General features: G+C 36.1%; 1 protein-coding gene across 1 annotated transcript in view; it reads right to left on the reverse strand.

Moving 5' to 3' along the window:
• The window catches only part of URB2 (URB2 ribosome biogenesis homolog), a gene marked incomplete in the record, with an annotated part of 152,480 nt that overhangs the window by 110,378 nt on the left and 24,566 nt on the right, over nucleotides 1-17,536 (reverse strand). The window contains 3 exon segments of the mRNA XM_053711147.1: nucleotides 3,486-3,646; nucleotides 10,890-10,922; nucleotides 12,377-15,698. Of these exon segments, the coding sequence (XP_053567122.1) occupies nucleotides 3,486-3,646; nucleotides 10,890-10,922; nucleotides 12,377-15,698 (3,516 nt within the window).

Raw genomic sequence — 17,536 nt, forward strand, 5'->3', positions numbered from 1 at the left:
TATAAAAAGTTATCATCTGCTGCTGCATAGACTCATTTATAGTGTTTCTTAAACTATCAGTAGGGTGACCATATTGCAGCTTTAAAAAGGTACACATATGAAAAATACATATGTTAGGGGTTCTTATACAAACATTTCTTTAAACAGCCTTGAACAAAAAAAGTGGAAGTGGAGAAGAAACTGGTAGCCCCAGAAAATATCTAACACCTGGAGAGACCAAAGCGGTAAAGACTCACGTTAAGAGCAACCGGGACCGGTAAAGTATACCCACTAGTTGTATCAATACCGTATTGAACTTTCATTGTTAAACGGCCATCAGAGTTAAACCCGCTATACATCTTGCAAATATAATATCTGTGAAAGTTTGCACACTATCTGGAAAGCAGATTGTACCAGCTCTTTTATTATTGTCTATATACGTCTGAATGGGACATTGTTGGTGGAGCAGTTTGCAAGTTTTACTTGGATTTGCAACAATATACCAAAGTTATTACATTTAATGTGGACTGTTACAATTTGATACAAATTGGAAACTCTAGTATTTAAGGTGGATTGATACAATTTGGATTTGTCTCAGATGAACTGTATCTGATATGCGCATGGCCTAATCAAGGCTAATATTCTAAAGGTGGTTTTGAGTAAATGCCGAAGTGGTATTAACATATATATCATAAAGAGACGTCCTCCTACTTCTACAGTTTTAATTTTTTATACTATTGCAGTACGCGTATTTTTTTCTATTTTTCTATTTTTATTTTTCCTATTGTGAATTGTTTATTATAGGTTTTATATAACTTTAATAAATTGTATTTATTGACATCCAACTCTCCCTTCTTCTTTCACTTAAATTGAACAATTGATGTACACCCCTAGCTAATCTGTATTTAGATACAGACTAAGCGCTGTTTAATTCCTCCTTTTTTTGTACATAATTCTAGAGTAATTGTGAGATTATTCTTTTAAAACAGCACATAGGGTTGCAAGTGAGGCGCTTCTTATCTCTCTTTGTACAGTTTAAACAGCCTTGAAAATAGCCCTGACATGTATTTTTCATATGTGTCCCTTTTTAAAGCGGCAATATGGTCACCCTACCTATGAGGCATACTCCAAACAGCAGCATTGCAGAGGACATGCAATCTCCACCAAACAAAGAGGTTGAAACTGCCCTTGTAGAGAAATTCTTAAAGTGATTGTAAAGTTAACAATAACAGACTATGAAATTTTAAATAACTTAAAATTTAGATATAGATTAATTCATGAAAAGTTTATAAAAACACTTCATAAAGTTGCTATTTGTATTTTTTATGTCTGTAATGATACCTTGCTACAGCAGCCTTCGTTAGCTGTGCTTTTTTTCTTCTTTTTTTTTTTTAAAAATCATATTATTAGCCAGCTGGTGAAGAATGAAAAAAAAAATAATCAAGGTCTGGGCATGCGTTATTTTACACGTGATCCTCTCAATTACAAGTTCCTCCGTGCGTGTGTACGATCCACACATGTGCAATAGCTTGCTCAATTGTAATCCAGCGTCATCACACTCAATACAGAGATTTCTGCATACTAAGATTGCCACATGAGTGCACAAAGCCGCTGACGTAACGAGCGGGAGGGACCACTCTTTATGTCACATATATGCAGACCGAAAAACTCTAAGGGGCGGAGGAAGCAAAGATAGATGCTATTTATATATAAGTATATTTTTAAAAGTTTTGGGGTATTATTTTTTTTAAACAGCGGTTTTATTAATATTATAAGAAGTTATTGGGTGGGGTGTAAATATCGAAGTGTTTATTTTACTATCACTTTAAGTTCATGTGGACCTATAATAATTTTTTCAACCAATTACTGCTCTCCCTCCCTCTCTCCTACTTTTACTCCTATCCTCACACATATTTTTAATCTCTCCCTCAGCACTGGTATGTTTCCCTCATCCCTTAAACATGCACTAATTACACCTATCCTCAAAATATCTTCTCTTGATCCATCCACATCCCAACTACTGTCTTATTTCCCTACTCCCCCTCAGTTCAAAACTTCTGGAAAGGCTTGTATATACACGTTTATCACATTTCCTCACATTAAACTCTCTACTTGATCCATTGCAATCTAAAAACACTCCACAGAAACTGCAATCATTAAGGTTTTAATGACCCAATTACAGCAGAATCTAAAGGCCACTTTTCTTTGTTAATCCTTCTTGATCTGTCTGCAGCCTTTGACACTGCCGACCACACTCTCTTGCTCCAAACCCTCCAATCCTTCGGCATCTGTGACACACTTTCATGGATCTCCTCTTACCTGTCTAACCAGGACTTTAGCGTTACCTTCTCTTTACCACTTTCTGCTGGGGTGACACAAGACTGTCCTTGGTCCCTTTCTGTTCTCAATTTATACATCATCCTTAGGTTCCTTAATACAGTCCCATGGGTTTCAATACCATTTGTATGCTGATGATACCAAAATCTACATCTCTGCACCAGACCTATCCCCTTCCTTACTAACTCGTGTCACTAACTGTCTTTCTGATATTTCATCCTGGATGTCCTCTCACTACCTTAAGCTAAATCTCTCAAAAAGTGAGTTACTTATTTCTTCCTTTCTTCCAAAATCCCTACCCCCCAACTTTCTCTAAATGTTGATAACATCATTACCCCAAACATCGCATGCCCAATGTCGTGGGGTCACACTTGACTCAGATCTCTCCTTACACGTCGTTCCTCATCTGCTGCACCTCTCTGCCAGTGCCTTCACTGGCTTCCTCTAACCTCCAGAATAAAACATAAAATCCTGACTCTTAATAACAATGCTCCACCCTCTATCTCTGACCTAGTCTCCAGATACTCGCCATCCCGTTCCCTTCGCTCATGACCTTCTCTCGTTACCTTCTCACATTCCCGGCGACAAGACTTCTCTAGACTGGCCCCTATTTTGTTGAACTCTGCCTTGCTCTACACGACTCTACCTAAGTTTTCAAACTTTCAAGCGCTCCTTAACGATTCTAATGTTTAGGGATGCATATAATATACACTAACATTTTCCTATTTTAGTTCCTCTCCTCCTTTAGCTATCCCCTTAAACCCCCTTAGCATGTAACCCTACGAGCCTAGCTGCTTTGTAGATCACTTTCATGAGAGATGATTTTAAACAGTGAAACTCTTGGCACCTTGTCACCTTGCATATTAGACCCATGTCCTTAGCGCTACTGAACCTGTTGCTGCTCTACAAATAACTAATAATAAAAAAAAAATAAAGTAGGCTGTCGGAGTGCAGGGAATTTCATTGCTACATTAAAAAGTAATTTACAGCGCATCTTCATTACAACGGATGAATTAAACCCCATTTAAAATATCACTAACATTCCGGATTTAAAAGGGCAAAGTTTAATATCACTTTAATCAAAGACCTAGTCATTGTATGCCCCTGACTGCAATATTTGTATATATTTTCAACACTGCAAACGCATACCCATATAAAATATTGATTACCTTAAAATTATTTTTCCAGATGTTGCAGACTTCAATCCCCTCAAGCACCAAGCTCATCATTATGTAGAATTCATCAGAGGTGCAGAAATGAAGCACCTGAGTTAACAGCTCTGTTATTTCACTTTCAAAACTTTGAATAATCTGTGGATTGATACACAAACCTAAAACAGAAACCGGTGTATTAACATGTTTATAGAATATGCACAGTGGTGGTTGTACAATGCACGTGTAGCACCCCCTTTAAACTGTGAAGGGAACCATGTGTGTGCATTTTCTTTCCACTTTTTCACATCTCTCCCCCCCCCCCAGATATTAATGGGACAAAGTCAAAACATACCATTTTAAACAACTTTTAAAATTACTTCTATTATGAAATATGCTTTCTTCTCTTGGTATCCTTTGTTGAAGAGAAAATCTTAGGCTGATAGGAGCTCAGGAGTGTGCACGTGTCTATAGTAGTCTACAGCAGCAGTGTTTGTAACTATGTATTGCTATAAACAATGTTACAGACACTGCTGCCATATGGTTAAATACACATGCACGCTCCTGAACCATGCCAAGGATTACTCTAAAAAGGATATAAAGAGCGAAGCAACATTGATAAGCTGTAAAGTTGTTTAAAACCTTGATCTAACAAATCCATTTAATTTTAATGTGCTGTCCCTTAAAACTCTATAACTCTCATTGAATAAGCATTACAGAAAAGGGCAACTATATAAGCTTGCTTAAAGGGACAGTGTACTGAAAAATTAGTTCTCTTTAATGGGTTCCCAATGACTTGTCATACCAGCTGCAGGGTATACAATGTATTAGAAATTGCTCCATTGATGTCTTTTTGTAAATGAAATAGCTATATTTTCACTTTGAAACCAAAACCCGTCATGTAGAAAGCTGAGGTATCTTTATCTTTAATATAAATTTCCAACAATGCACTAAAAATATATATTATGCATATGAAAGAGCAAAATTAAAGGGTCATTATAGTCAAAAAAGCACATGCTCTAATTTGTTAGAAAATGTAATTTTAAGACTGTGGACCCTGCACTACTGTGTGTTTACCCTCCATAAAGGAGTTGTACACACATTAGAAATACCGCTCGGGACCCGCAGAGCATTGAAGGTCCCGAGCAGAAACTGTTGCTAATCCAGTCAGCAGTTCTACTGCAACTAGCATGCTGATTGGACCAGCAGTTGCTTCCGTTCAGGACCCACAGTGCTCTGCAGGTCTCGAGCAGTATTTTTACTGTTTAATATTTGCAGTGGTGCAAAGTTGGTAGTCTTAAAATGACATGCACTAATTCATTGCATTATTCATTCTTGCTTTATAGGATATTTGTTGAATATATATATATATAAAAAATATTTGTATTATTCATTATTACAATTATGTATATGACATGTGACAAGTCTCAGCTGCACACGTTAAATGTGTCTTTACATTTATATATATGAGGTTTCTCTATAAAGAGAGGCTACACCCAATACACTAGGTCAACTGCCAGACATACAAGAGGATGCCAAGGAATGACGGCCATATTATCCCCAGCCCAGATGGGATTAGCCTGAGGGGACACCAAAGCCTGCCGCGGCTCAAACTATTAAATATGTGTTTGTTTTTCTTTCACACAGTTAACTTACATATAACTTCCTCGCACAGGACTATTACTACAATATAAAAATGTACTGTACAATTACATGTATTTTGTATACATTTTTACACAAGTGTTTGAGAGATGTGATTTGCAATTATTTTTTTTCTCTATAACCTCACATCTCTCCCTAAGGGCCCAGGCACTGTCGGGATAAAAAAAAAAAAGTATAATGAATGATAATATATTTTACTTGGTGTAACTCATTTGAGGAAAAAATTATACAAAATTCATAATGCAAATCGCTAATTGTTGATATATATAGTATATGTATCGCACATGTGAGCAGTTATTTTGCTTGGTATTTTTATTTTAAAAAATTGTTTACAAATACTTTCTCTATATTTTGCATTGCATAATCCAAGAACAACATTTACAGTTATTATTGTATTATATTTATTAGGTAACAGGTATGACAATGACAATGGTATAACCACAATTGTTGCACTTGAGTAGCAAAGTTTGCAAATCACTGATTGCTCACAACAATTATTTTTGCATATTCATATAGTTTGCTTTGTTATTGGTTGTTAAATGTAATTTTCACTTATAATTCATGACTGGCATTTTCCTGTCATAATTATACTTAAACAAATTAGATCATGTAATTTTTTGACCATTATGGCTCTTTAAACACTATGCTAAATTTCTGAATAATGACCCTTGCTCTGTGACCACCCTGTTCTGCAGACAAAGCTTTCCCTAGTTTGCTCTACACTAAGGGGTAGATTTAATAAATGATGGGCGGAAATTATTCGCTTTAGCATCGCTAAATGCACAATCAGCCGCTAGCAGGGGGTGTCAATCATCCCAATCTTTTCTGATTGGGATGATTGCTGTTCGCCACCTCAGAGCCTAAAGGCTTGCGCGGAAACAGCTGCATTTGCAGGATAATAAATCTACCCCTAAGACTTCATTCACTGGCTCTTATAACAAGGGGAATAAAACTCCAGGATCCAGAATGTTCTTCTCCTTTTAAACAAAAACACCTTATTTTTAGTAGCTATGTTTAAAATAACGATATGTTAAAAAATAAGTTCAGACCCTGAGAGGGTCTGCTGCCTTGATTATCTGTTAAAGTAAGATTGTCTGTTTAAGTAAGCAGTTAGCTAAACAAGGGAGTTAGGCAATCAAGGATTTGAAGTAACCAAGGGGAAATATAATTCTTTTATATTTTTAAGTTAAACCTTTTAGTAAGAATCTGTGAGACTCTCACTCAGTGTACAGCTTGCCACATGTCTGCATCACTGGAGCAGCCACTTTAGGGATTATATGTCTGTGGCAAATGTGAGCATATTGTCTCTTTAGAAACTCGTATTTGAGTTCTGGAAGAACGAATTGCAACACTGCATGAAATTCAGGGACTTGAAAGGGAAATGGATAGGACTGAGCTGGTTGTTAATGGTTCTAGCAGTGGGAATGGGGAGGATTCAGATGAGGAGACTCCAGAATGTAGCTGGGTCACAGTTAGAGGGCGAAGTAAAGGTAAGCGGAAGAGACAAGCCAGTTCTGAGCTGGTACACTCCGAAAGATTTGCCAGATTAAGTAAAGATGTTGGGGATATCAGTTCAGGAGTGGCAGTGTCAGAGAGGGCTGTTTTGCCTAGTATAGTGACCAGTTCTTTAGTCATGGAAGAGGAGCATAATATGGTGGGCATTCCTTCAGACATGGTAGAGGGGCATACTATAGTTGACAGTCCTTCAGTCATGGAAGATTATTACTATTAGGAAGGTTGATAGGGTCATTTGTCATCCAGACCCTTTAAATAGAACAGTTTGCTGTCTTCCAGGGGCTTGTGTTAGGCATATTGTGGAGCGTATTGATAGATTGTTAGAGGGATGTGGGTCTGATCCTGCAGTCATGGTACATATTGGTACTAATGAAGGAATTAGCAGGAGATGGAAAATCCTAAAAAAATGACTTCAGGGCGTTAGGTAGCAAGCTTAAAGCAAGGACCTCCGAAGTAATATTTTTGGAGATATTACCAGTACCGTGATCTAACTCAGTAAGGCAGAAGGAGCTAAGGTCCGTTAATTCATGGTTAAAAACATGGTGTACAAATGAGGGGTTTGACTTTTTAGAGCACTGGGCTGACTTTTCACTTGGGGACAATTTGTACAGTAAGGATGGATTGCACTTGAATGACATGGGTGCAGGTGTGTTGGGGGAAAGGATGGTAGCTCGTTTAGAGAATCTTTTAAACTAGGCAAAGGGGAGGAAGGGTCAGTTAGAACACAATAGAACAGACAGATCAGTCTGTGAATATGTCACTTCCATAATATCGAAAGGAAGGGATGACTTAAGAAATGTCACACTAGAAAGTATGGAGGAAAGCACACAAAATAGCAGCAGAAAGCACATGAAAATTAAATTTATGACAACAAATGCAAGAAGCATGACAGGTAAAATGGGGGAGCTCTTAGTTGCAGAAGAGGACTATGATGTTATAAATATAACTGAAACTTTGTGGGATGATTCACATGACTGGGAAGTTATCTTAGAGGATTTTACTTTATTTAGGAAGGACAGGAATAATAAAAGGGGTGGAGGAATCTGCATGTATATTCAACCTAACCTTAAACCTACACTAAGGGAAGATATTTATGATACAGGTAACAATGTAGAGACCCTGTGGCTTGAAATAAAGAGTGGGGGGGGGGGAATCCTAAAAAAAAAAAATATTACTTGGAACATGCTACAAGCCCCCCAACATTAGTGACCTGGAGGAAACTCAATTACTAATGCAAATAGGTAAGGCTGCTAATAACAGTGCTGTAATTATGGGAGATTTTAACTACCCTGATATAAACTGGGCCAATGAAACTAGTAATTCAGCTAAGGGGGGTAGATTGTTAAATGTTCTCAGGGATAACATCTTGTCACAATTAATAGAGGAGCCAACTAGGAGTAAAGCTATTTTGGATTTAGTGCTATCAAACAATACAGATATGATATCAAACATAGAAGTCAAAGAGCATTTGGGCAACAGTGATCATAACATGGTCACATTTGAAATCTCTTTTCATAAGCAGTTCCTTAAAGGGAATGTAAATTTTGATGCTAAAGTGCCCGGTTTTTAAAACTTTGATTAAAAACAGTGGCACTTTAATTCATCAAAATTTACATTTCACTCCTGTTGTGAAAAAAAACTTACCTTTTAATCTTCACAGCAGCTCCAGCTTGCTCCGGTCTCACAAGCCATTTCTGATGTCAGAAATGATTGATAGGTCATCCTCCAATCACAGCTTCCCCCCCGGGGGATTCAGTGTCTGATTCACTGCTGTGATTGGAGGAAGCCGATGCCTCATTTTAGACCCAGGAAGAGGCTTTGAAACGGGAGGAGGAAGCTGGAGCTGCTGTGAAGATTAAAAGGTAAGTTTTTTTTTCACAACAGGAGTGAAATGAAAATTTTGATGAATTAAAGTGCCCCTGTTTTTAATCGAAGTTTTAAAAACCGGGCACTTTAGCATCAAAATTTACATTCACTTTAAAGGTTTAACTAAGACTTTTAATTTTAAGGAAATCATTAAAATTAAAGTCAATCCTAGCGTTTTACAGACACTAGGATTGACTATTGAAACAGATAAAGGGGACTTTCATTCATGGGCGCCTGTCCAGATTTACCGCACGGCTATTGGCTAAAAGGTGAAAACGTCACCTCTTAGCCAAAAAAATTTTAGACGTGGACTGCTGTACCAGGTAAAAAACGGTGATCGATTGAATCAAATAAAGGAGCTTTCTACATGAAGTATCTTATACTTTATGAATGAAATTCCCCTTTATTTGTTTCAATAGTCAAACCTAGCGTCTGTAAAAAGCTAGAATTGATTTTAACTTTAAATAACATAAATTGGGACAAAGTATTATCTAATAAAAATAGAGGATAAATGGATAACATTTAAAACTTTGTTAAATAAATATACATATCAACAAATACCATATGGTTATAAAAATAAAAAATCCAAGCCAATGTGGCTAAATAAAAATGTGTTAAGAGAAATTAGGAAAAAATGTAGAGCATTTAAAATTATTCAAAGAAAATAGTACAGACTCAACATACCATATTTATAAGGAATATAACAAAGCATGCAAAAAAGCAATAAAATTAGCCAAAATTCAAAAAATAATTGCAAAGGATTCTAAGTCTAACCCTAAAAGGTTCTTTAAGTAAAAGTTAAATAGCAAAAAATCTAAGAAGGACAATATAGGTACATTAAAATGCATGGAGGGTAGCATGGTTAACAGTGACAGGGAGAAGGCTGAGGTACTAAACCAGTTTTTTTCTTTAGTATACACAAGAGAGAAACCAATAGACGATACTTTGGAACAAACTAGAACATGCCAGCCCATACCATTAACTGGGTTATCTATAGAGGATATCAGGAAAAAACAGGATAATATTAAGGTAAATAAAACTCCAGGCCCAGATGGAATACACCCAAATGTGTTAAGGGAACTTAGCACTGTTATAGATAAACCTCCACTCTTAATTTTTCAAGACTCATTATCCTCAGGCATGGAACCCCAGGATTGACGTAACGCTAATGTGGTGCCACTCTTCAAAAAGGGAAGCAGGGATGATCCAGGAAGCTTTAGATCAGTTAGTCTAACATCAATAGTGGGGAAGATATTTGAAGGGATTATATTGATGAGCACTTTCGTGTAAAAAAGATTATGAGTTCAAATCAGCATGGTTTTATAAGAAATAGATCATGTCAAACTAATCTAATTAGATTCTATGAGGAAGTAAGTAAAAATATAGATAAAAGGGAATCAGTTGATGTGATATACTTAGATATCGCAAAGGCATTTGATACAGTGCCACATGAGAGATTAAAGCACAAAATTAAGGGACTGGGAATAGCTGAAAATGTTAGCTCATGGATAAATAACTGGATAAAAGATAGGGAGCAACGAGTAGTAGTGAATGGATCATACTCAGATTGGACAAAGGTAATCAGTGGAGTCCCCCAGGGATCAGTACTGGGCCCTGTCCTTTTTAATATTTTTATAAATGACTTGGAGCAAGGATTAAATAGCGACATATCTATTTCTGCAGATGATATTAAGTTAAAGGGACATGAAACCCAATTTTTTTCTTTCATGATTTAGAAAGAGCATACAATTATAAACAACGTTCTAATTTACTTCTATTATCTATTTTGCTTCATTCTCTTGATATTCTTTGCTGAAAAGCATATCTAGATATGCTTAGTAGCTGCTGATTGGTAGCTGCACATAGATGCCTCCTGTGATTGGTTCACTGTGTGCATTGCTATTTCTTCATTAAAGTATATCTAAAGAATGAAGCAAATTAGGTAATAGAAGTAAATTGGAATGTTGTTTAAAATTGTATTCTCTACCTTAATCATGAAAGAAAATGTTTGGGTATAGTCTCCCTTTAAGTAAGGTCATTAGGTCAGACCAGGATGAACTTTCGTTACAAAGGGATTTACAAAAAATAGAAGTATGAGCAGGTAAATGGAAAATGAGATTTAATATGGGAAAATGCAAGGCTCTACATTTTGGAAGTAAAAATAAGCAGGCAACGTATTATTTAAATGTGACAAGACTTAGCCAAACAGAGGAGGAAAGGGATTTGGGAGTAGTAATAGATAACAAGCTAAATATGGGTGCACAATGCAGGGCAGCGGCTACAAAGGCTTATAAGATACTAGCATGTATTAAAAGAGGCATTGATTCAAGGAAGGAAAGCATAATTCTGTCACTATATAAATCCCTGTTAAGACCTCACCTTGAGTATGGAGTTCAGAGAAGGGCCACAAAGCTAATAAGGGGAAAGGAGAATTTAAGCTATGAGAAGAGGCTAGCCACACTGGGTCTGTTTTCTTTAGAAAAAAGGCACTTGAGAGGTGACGATTACTTTATATAAATATAACCAAGGCCCATATACAGAGATGGCAGAAGCTCTGTTTATTCCAAGAAAATTGTTTGTGACAAGAGGTCACAATTTAAGGTTGGAGGAAAGGAGATTTAATCTCCTGCAACGGAAACGTTTTTTCACTGTAAGAGCAATAAAATTGTGGAACTCATTACCAAAGGAAGTAGTGAATGCCAATACCCTAGATACATTTAAAAATTGTTTGGATACATTTCCGTCTAGAAACAAAATTCATGGATACGATTGCTAGTATTAAATTGGTCACCTTTTAGTGGGATTATTTAAGCTTAACTGGAGCTTTTTGTAAGTATTTTAGATTTGTATAGGATGAACTCGATGGACTTCGGTCTTTTTTCAACCTCATCTACTATGTTATGTTACATTTTATTCCTCATATAAAATGTTTAAACTAGATATGAAACCTCTTTTCAGATAGAGAATGTGATTTTTAAGGACCAGTAAAATACAGTAGGATATGCATAATCAACAAAATGCACAATAAAAAGGCAATGCAATAGCACTTACTGTGAACTTCAAATTAGTAGTTTTTTTCTGACAAATTTCAGTTATGTCTATTTACACCACTCTAGTATCATGTGATAGCCATCAGCCAATCACAAATGCATATATGTATTCTGTGAATACTTGCACATGCTCATTAGGAGCTGGTAACTAAAAAAATGTAAAAATAAAGACAGCAAATTTTGTTAATGGATGTAAATTTGAAAGTTGTTTAAAATAGCATGCTCTATCTGAATCATTGTTTAATTTTGACTTGAGTGTCCCTTTAAACAACTTTCCAATTTACTTCTATTATCTAAGTTTTGTTCTCTTAGTATCCTTTCTTGAAAAGGATATCTAGGTAGGCACAGGAGCTGCTGATTGGTGGCTGCACATATATGCCTCATGTTTTACCCAATGTGTTAACTAGCTCCCAGTAATGCTTTGCTGCTTTTTCAACAAAGAATACCAAGATAATTAAGCAAATTAGATAATATAAGTAAAATGGACAGTTTTTTTTAAAATTGCATGCTTTATATGAATCATGAAATAAATATTTTGGGTTTAATGCCCCTTCAATAAAGACTGCAGATGATCTTTGCGTTTTTTTTTGCTTTTAATAATTGTAAATTAAAGATATAAAACAAAGTTTTGTTCATAAAATGCGATTATTAACTGTGGTGAAGAATCCCACCTATATATGGTTTCTTTTTGTGTGTTTACACAAATTAGACATTTTTTTAATCATAACCAAGGAAGATTTGCAATGTTTCTTTACAACTTGTGTGTAATTAGGTCCTAACTCAATTTAATTAGGATATCAACATTTTTCCACTTACCTGCAAGTAACTTTTTCAAAGAACCAAAGATTTGAATCACTATGCTCTCTTGAAAATCGTGGATTTCTTTTACTGTAATGCATACTGTCAAGTAATGCAAAGCAGATTGCAGAAAGTCAGTGCGTCCCTCTGCATAGTAAAGTTCTCTCAGAATTTGTGAGCAAAAGTTTCTGTACAACTGAACATGATGAAGTTCTGCTTTGTTCTTGGGAGCACTGAGACCTGCTTTAGACAACTGATTCAGTTCAGCTTCCAGGAGAGTTGTCACACATGAGACCAGGAATGAGGGAGAAATATGTGAGGTGACACTGATTTTTAGGCAGTGATTAACAACTACCCCCATTTGTAGTACAGTACTTTGCAACAGAGAAGACAACGTTTCAGTCCGCTGTTTATTTGCACTCTGTTCCTGGAGAAGAGGCGTTATAACAAGGCACAAGGTACGGAGTGCCACTAGAAGCAATTGACCTTTATGAGAAGTCCAGTCTGTACTATCTGAAACTGGGACAGAGTTTATCACAAAGCTTGAAAACTTTTCCAAATTAAGGAGAACACTCTGTTTCCTATCAATGATCATTGCAAGAAAACGTTCCAAGAAACTCTGAACAATATTTATGTATTCTGGCCATTCCTGACTTTTTTCACTATCTATGCTTAGGTCCCAGTTACAATTCAAAAGTGAGCTCATTAGAATTTGCAGTATATCACTTGCATACAGCAGTTTGAATATTGCATTAGAATATTTTCCGCTTAACAGGTAGGTCATGAGTTTGCAACAAGCGGACATAAGAAAAGGGGACTTGGGAGAATTATCTGCTCTTGTTAATGAAAGCAATAAAAGAAAGCAGCGAGTAAGGTCTGATGGTGAAAGACTGTCTGGTTTTAATTGAAAAATTAATTCTATAACACCCAAAAGATCGGTTTTAGCACCGTCACTAAAAGTTCCATAGGTATCTGATCTGGATAAAGATAGTATTTTTTGTGCAGCATTCTCCATATTACTTAAGCACTCTGAGGAGCTCTCATTTGATTTACCGCATTTGATGTTAACGACTGGTTGCCACCCTTCTTTTTTGGAAGAAAAAACATCAGTATGCCACATTAAGTTATTTTGAGACAGAAGCCCAAGTATCTCACTAAAACTTTTTTGCTCGGTTTGAAAAATGCAAGCACATTTTTTAATTATACAAGTTATAAAAGTACATTGCAAATTACGCATCTCTGGAAAAATATTACTTTGGAGCAAGCTAGCAGATACTTTTTCAATTGTAAACGTTGCTTCTTGGTCTGCTTGAACTTCACTTTTTAGTAAAGTTTCAAGAAGAAAATCTGCAATACAGCTGGTATCTTCGGCAGAAATATAGGGATGGATAATTGGCAGGTTTGAAGCAATAAGATGCCAATAAGCCACTGAAAAGTTGTCATTATTAACAGAGCTTGCATTTCCATTCCAACACACATGGTCTGCAGAAATAATAAATTCGCTTTTAGGGTGAAGCACAAAGGATGAAGCTGCTTGTAAGAGAGGCAGTTCAGTATCAGTTGGAATTCTGATCTCCATTAATAAAGTTTTTATTTTCTGTATTGTCAGTAACCCCATGCAGTATCTGCTAAATGATTTGGAGTTACTTGTGAGTTTTAACACTTTTTTCCAGCAATCTTTATCTTCAAAGAATAATGAAAAATCCCAGCCTTCAACAGCAGAGTGCAACGGAGTAGGTGATTTACTTAATGGAGAAGTGTATTTGCTGCAGTTTAGTATTGTCATTGTATTCACCTCTACCCAGGTAAAGAATAGCAGAAGTGTTGCGTCACAATGTTTTTGAATCCAAGATGCTAGGTTGGTTTTGGTACAGTGATCCTTAATAAGTTTAAGCGAAGGTTTTATCGAATGGTCCATTGTTTTTTCCATTAGATTTTGGAAACGTAGTATAACTGGAACTGGTGTACTATTGTCCATTATCTTCATGTTAAATAGTAAACAGTGAAACAATGAGCTGAGGGAGAACAGTTTCAGCGTTAAATCATGGTCATCTTTAATATCAGGGAGAATAAGAGAATATTTCTCAAATATCATTGTCCAGACCTCTAAAATCTGGTTAGGGGGAAGATCATGCAAGCACACTGAAAGACTCTCTGTTAAACTGGGAGACAGAACCGGTTGTCGTAGTTCATCAATGGCTGGTCGACATATGACAGTCAAAACTTCTTCAAACAGTTTTGGAAACTGTCTTAACTTGGCATAAGTCTGAAACAGGGACGCAATTAATATATCTTGTGCTTTCTTGACCCGAGTGTCTAAAATCTCTGCATCAATCCATGCACCTGATACCAAGTCATCCAAATCCGGTTCTATAATCTGATGATTTAATAAGGTTAAAGTTTTCAAGCACCGAAACCAAGCAGGTACAGCGGCATGAGGGTTGCATAGCAGCATTTCTGCTAACTTCCGATAAAAGTTGTACTGAACTTCCTGGTGCCTAATGCGGTCCACAGCAACATTGTAAATATCGTGACTGTGCACCAGGTTCAACAATTGCTCTAGTGCAAAAAGACCCATATTATAACTTGAAGATGTTATGTTTTCTTGATCTTGCATGCAATTTTTCTGTAGGCACTCAAAAAGTCGAGCCAACATGTAAAAACAGACCAAATGGTTCCCATCGCTGCAGTAGGAGTCTAAAAAAAGTTTGTATAGAAGAGGAACAGAATTGGATATTACCGAGGTATGAATTGTGCTGCCATAAAACTTAGAATCTTCCAGTTTCTCAATTAATGAATTCACAGGTGTTAAAACCATTTTTAACGATTCTTTCTTTTTTTCTATGTGATCTCTTTCAGGAAGTAATTCATCTTTGTATGAAGAAAGAAGTTCAGACTGGAAAAGACCAATTTGAAGAACAGTTTCTACTTTAGTTTTAAGGTCCTTGCTCAGCTGGTTTCTTACACGGACGTCATCTTCCTTGGACCAAGAACGGCTATTTAATGCATGCCTTAGAAGTAAGCAAGGTTGGCATAAGTGTGTTATCACATGTCCAAAAACTCTGTTTGTGTTTATCTGCTGTCTTTGGATTTGAATATACTGGTTAAATGACATTTGGAGGACATCAAATATTTGAAATGTCACAGGCTCTTGTAATGACAAATATAAACAAGCGAGTGTGGATAGCTTACTGAGCAAGTCTACCATGAGCTCATATTTTGCTGTGTAGACAAAGGCAAGAGTTGGGGTAGAAAGAATACTTTGACAGCAACTTAAGACAGTGCTTATTCCAGCCTGTGGGACTTGTTTGCAGGATGATCCAATAAAGTCATTTATGGCCTAAAAATAAATAAAAATAATGTAAACAAAACACTGATTCTCAAAACAATCAATTATATTTCAGCTCACTGTAATTGTAAAGCACAATGCTCATTTACATATTCATTAAATTTCCTTCCATATATTGCAAGAACTATTAGAATATTAAGCATTTTATTATGGTAGTTTGCGTATAAGTGAGGGGAACATTATTATTTCAGAAATACTTTCACCAATTCCCATCATTATCAATCATAACTGCAAATTTATGTCAACAAACATTAATAGCAATTATATAAGATACCAGGGATCAAATCATCATGCACTTATTCCCAATAAATAAAACAAATAATGCAAGGACCTATATAGAGGCTTGTTCGTTCTATCTAGCCATAGATAATCTGTAAACATTTTTAGTTTACCAGCATCAATAGTACAGGGGATTTAACAGATTGATGAATCTGCACCGGAATGTATGAAGTACCAAAGACGCTGGTGTTCTATCCTGCAGGATCAGGTCTAATATATTAAAGGGACACTGAACCCAAATCTTTTCTTTCGTGATTCAGATAGAGCATGCAATTTTAAGCAACTTTCTAATTTACTCCTATTACCAATTATTCTTTGTTCTCTTGCTATCTTTATTTGAAAAAGCAGGCATCTAAGCTTTTTTTGGTTCAGACCTCTGGACAGCATGTTTTTATTGGTGGATGAATTTATCCACCAATCAGCAAGGACAACCCAGGTTGTTCACCAAAAATGGGCCGGCATAAATTAGAAAGTTGCTTAAAATGTCATGCTCTATCTGAATCAAGAAAGAAAAAAAATTGGGTTCAGTGTCCCTTTAAGAAATTAAATAGAATGTACATCATTTTCTATATATTGGTTTATATCCTGGCTAATATTAACTAGTTAAGATCCCCCCTCTCAAATGGATATAAAGAGAAAATGAGCACCGCCCTTTTCCTTTATAAAAAGGGATCTGAGCTTCCAATACCCTCATTCCTTATATACCTATTAAAATATAGAAAGAAAAGAATTGACTGGGATGGGTATTAGTAAGGATATAAACCAAGATATAGATAGATCTGTATAACAGCCAAGTGTGAAAACTTTCTAAATACATTGTTTTATTGTGTGCCACAATGTTTTTGTATTGCCAGACTACCCCCCCACTTGCCTTACTCAGAAATGCCATATTGGACATTTTGTTGAAGTACACAAGGCTTACCACTGTCCAGTTAGCAAAGCATACATTGTTCTGCAGTATCCCATCACCTCCACTGAGGACACTTAGAGACAGATATGTAGCATGGTCAGGCTTGAGAAGTCGTATTGTACACATCCAATTCTCAAAACTGGAACCATTTTCAAAAGATAAATTATAGGAGAAATGGGCCCAAAAAATGACAGTATAATGCAAATTTAACATCCCTTTAATATGGTCAATTTTAAATTACAACACTCACTATAAAGTTTTAGATTGTCTCTGATGTAAGGTCTGCACAATATCTGCTCACTAGGACCTTCATGAAAAGAGTTTCCATGACTGAATACCATTTGTACAGTGTAAGAGATTCCGCAGCTCATTTTTATTTATTCTGTCTGAGACAGCTCTAGGATATATCTCCCTTATAATAGAGGTGGGTTGACACTGCTGAATATACTGATTTATAACTATGCAACGCTGCTTAGATTTCCATTAGACTGGCTATATGAATCCGCTAGGTATACCAATTGCAATATGGATAATAGACTCTTTGAACCCCTTTCCTTGAATTTCGTACTTCATGCATGTCACCCTCTAATTAGGGATATACTTAAAGGGACATGAAACCCAAACATTTTCTCTTTCATGA

The sequence above is a fragment of the Bombina bombina genome, chromosome 4, assembly GCF_027579735.1.
Source record: "Bombina bombina isolate aBomBom1 chromosome 4, aBomBom1.pri, whole genome shotgun sequence".
Lineage (NCBI taxonomy): Eukaryota > Metazoa > Chordata > Amphibia > Anura > Bombinatoridae > Bombina > Bombina bombina.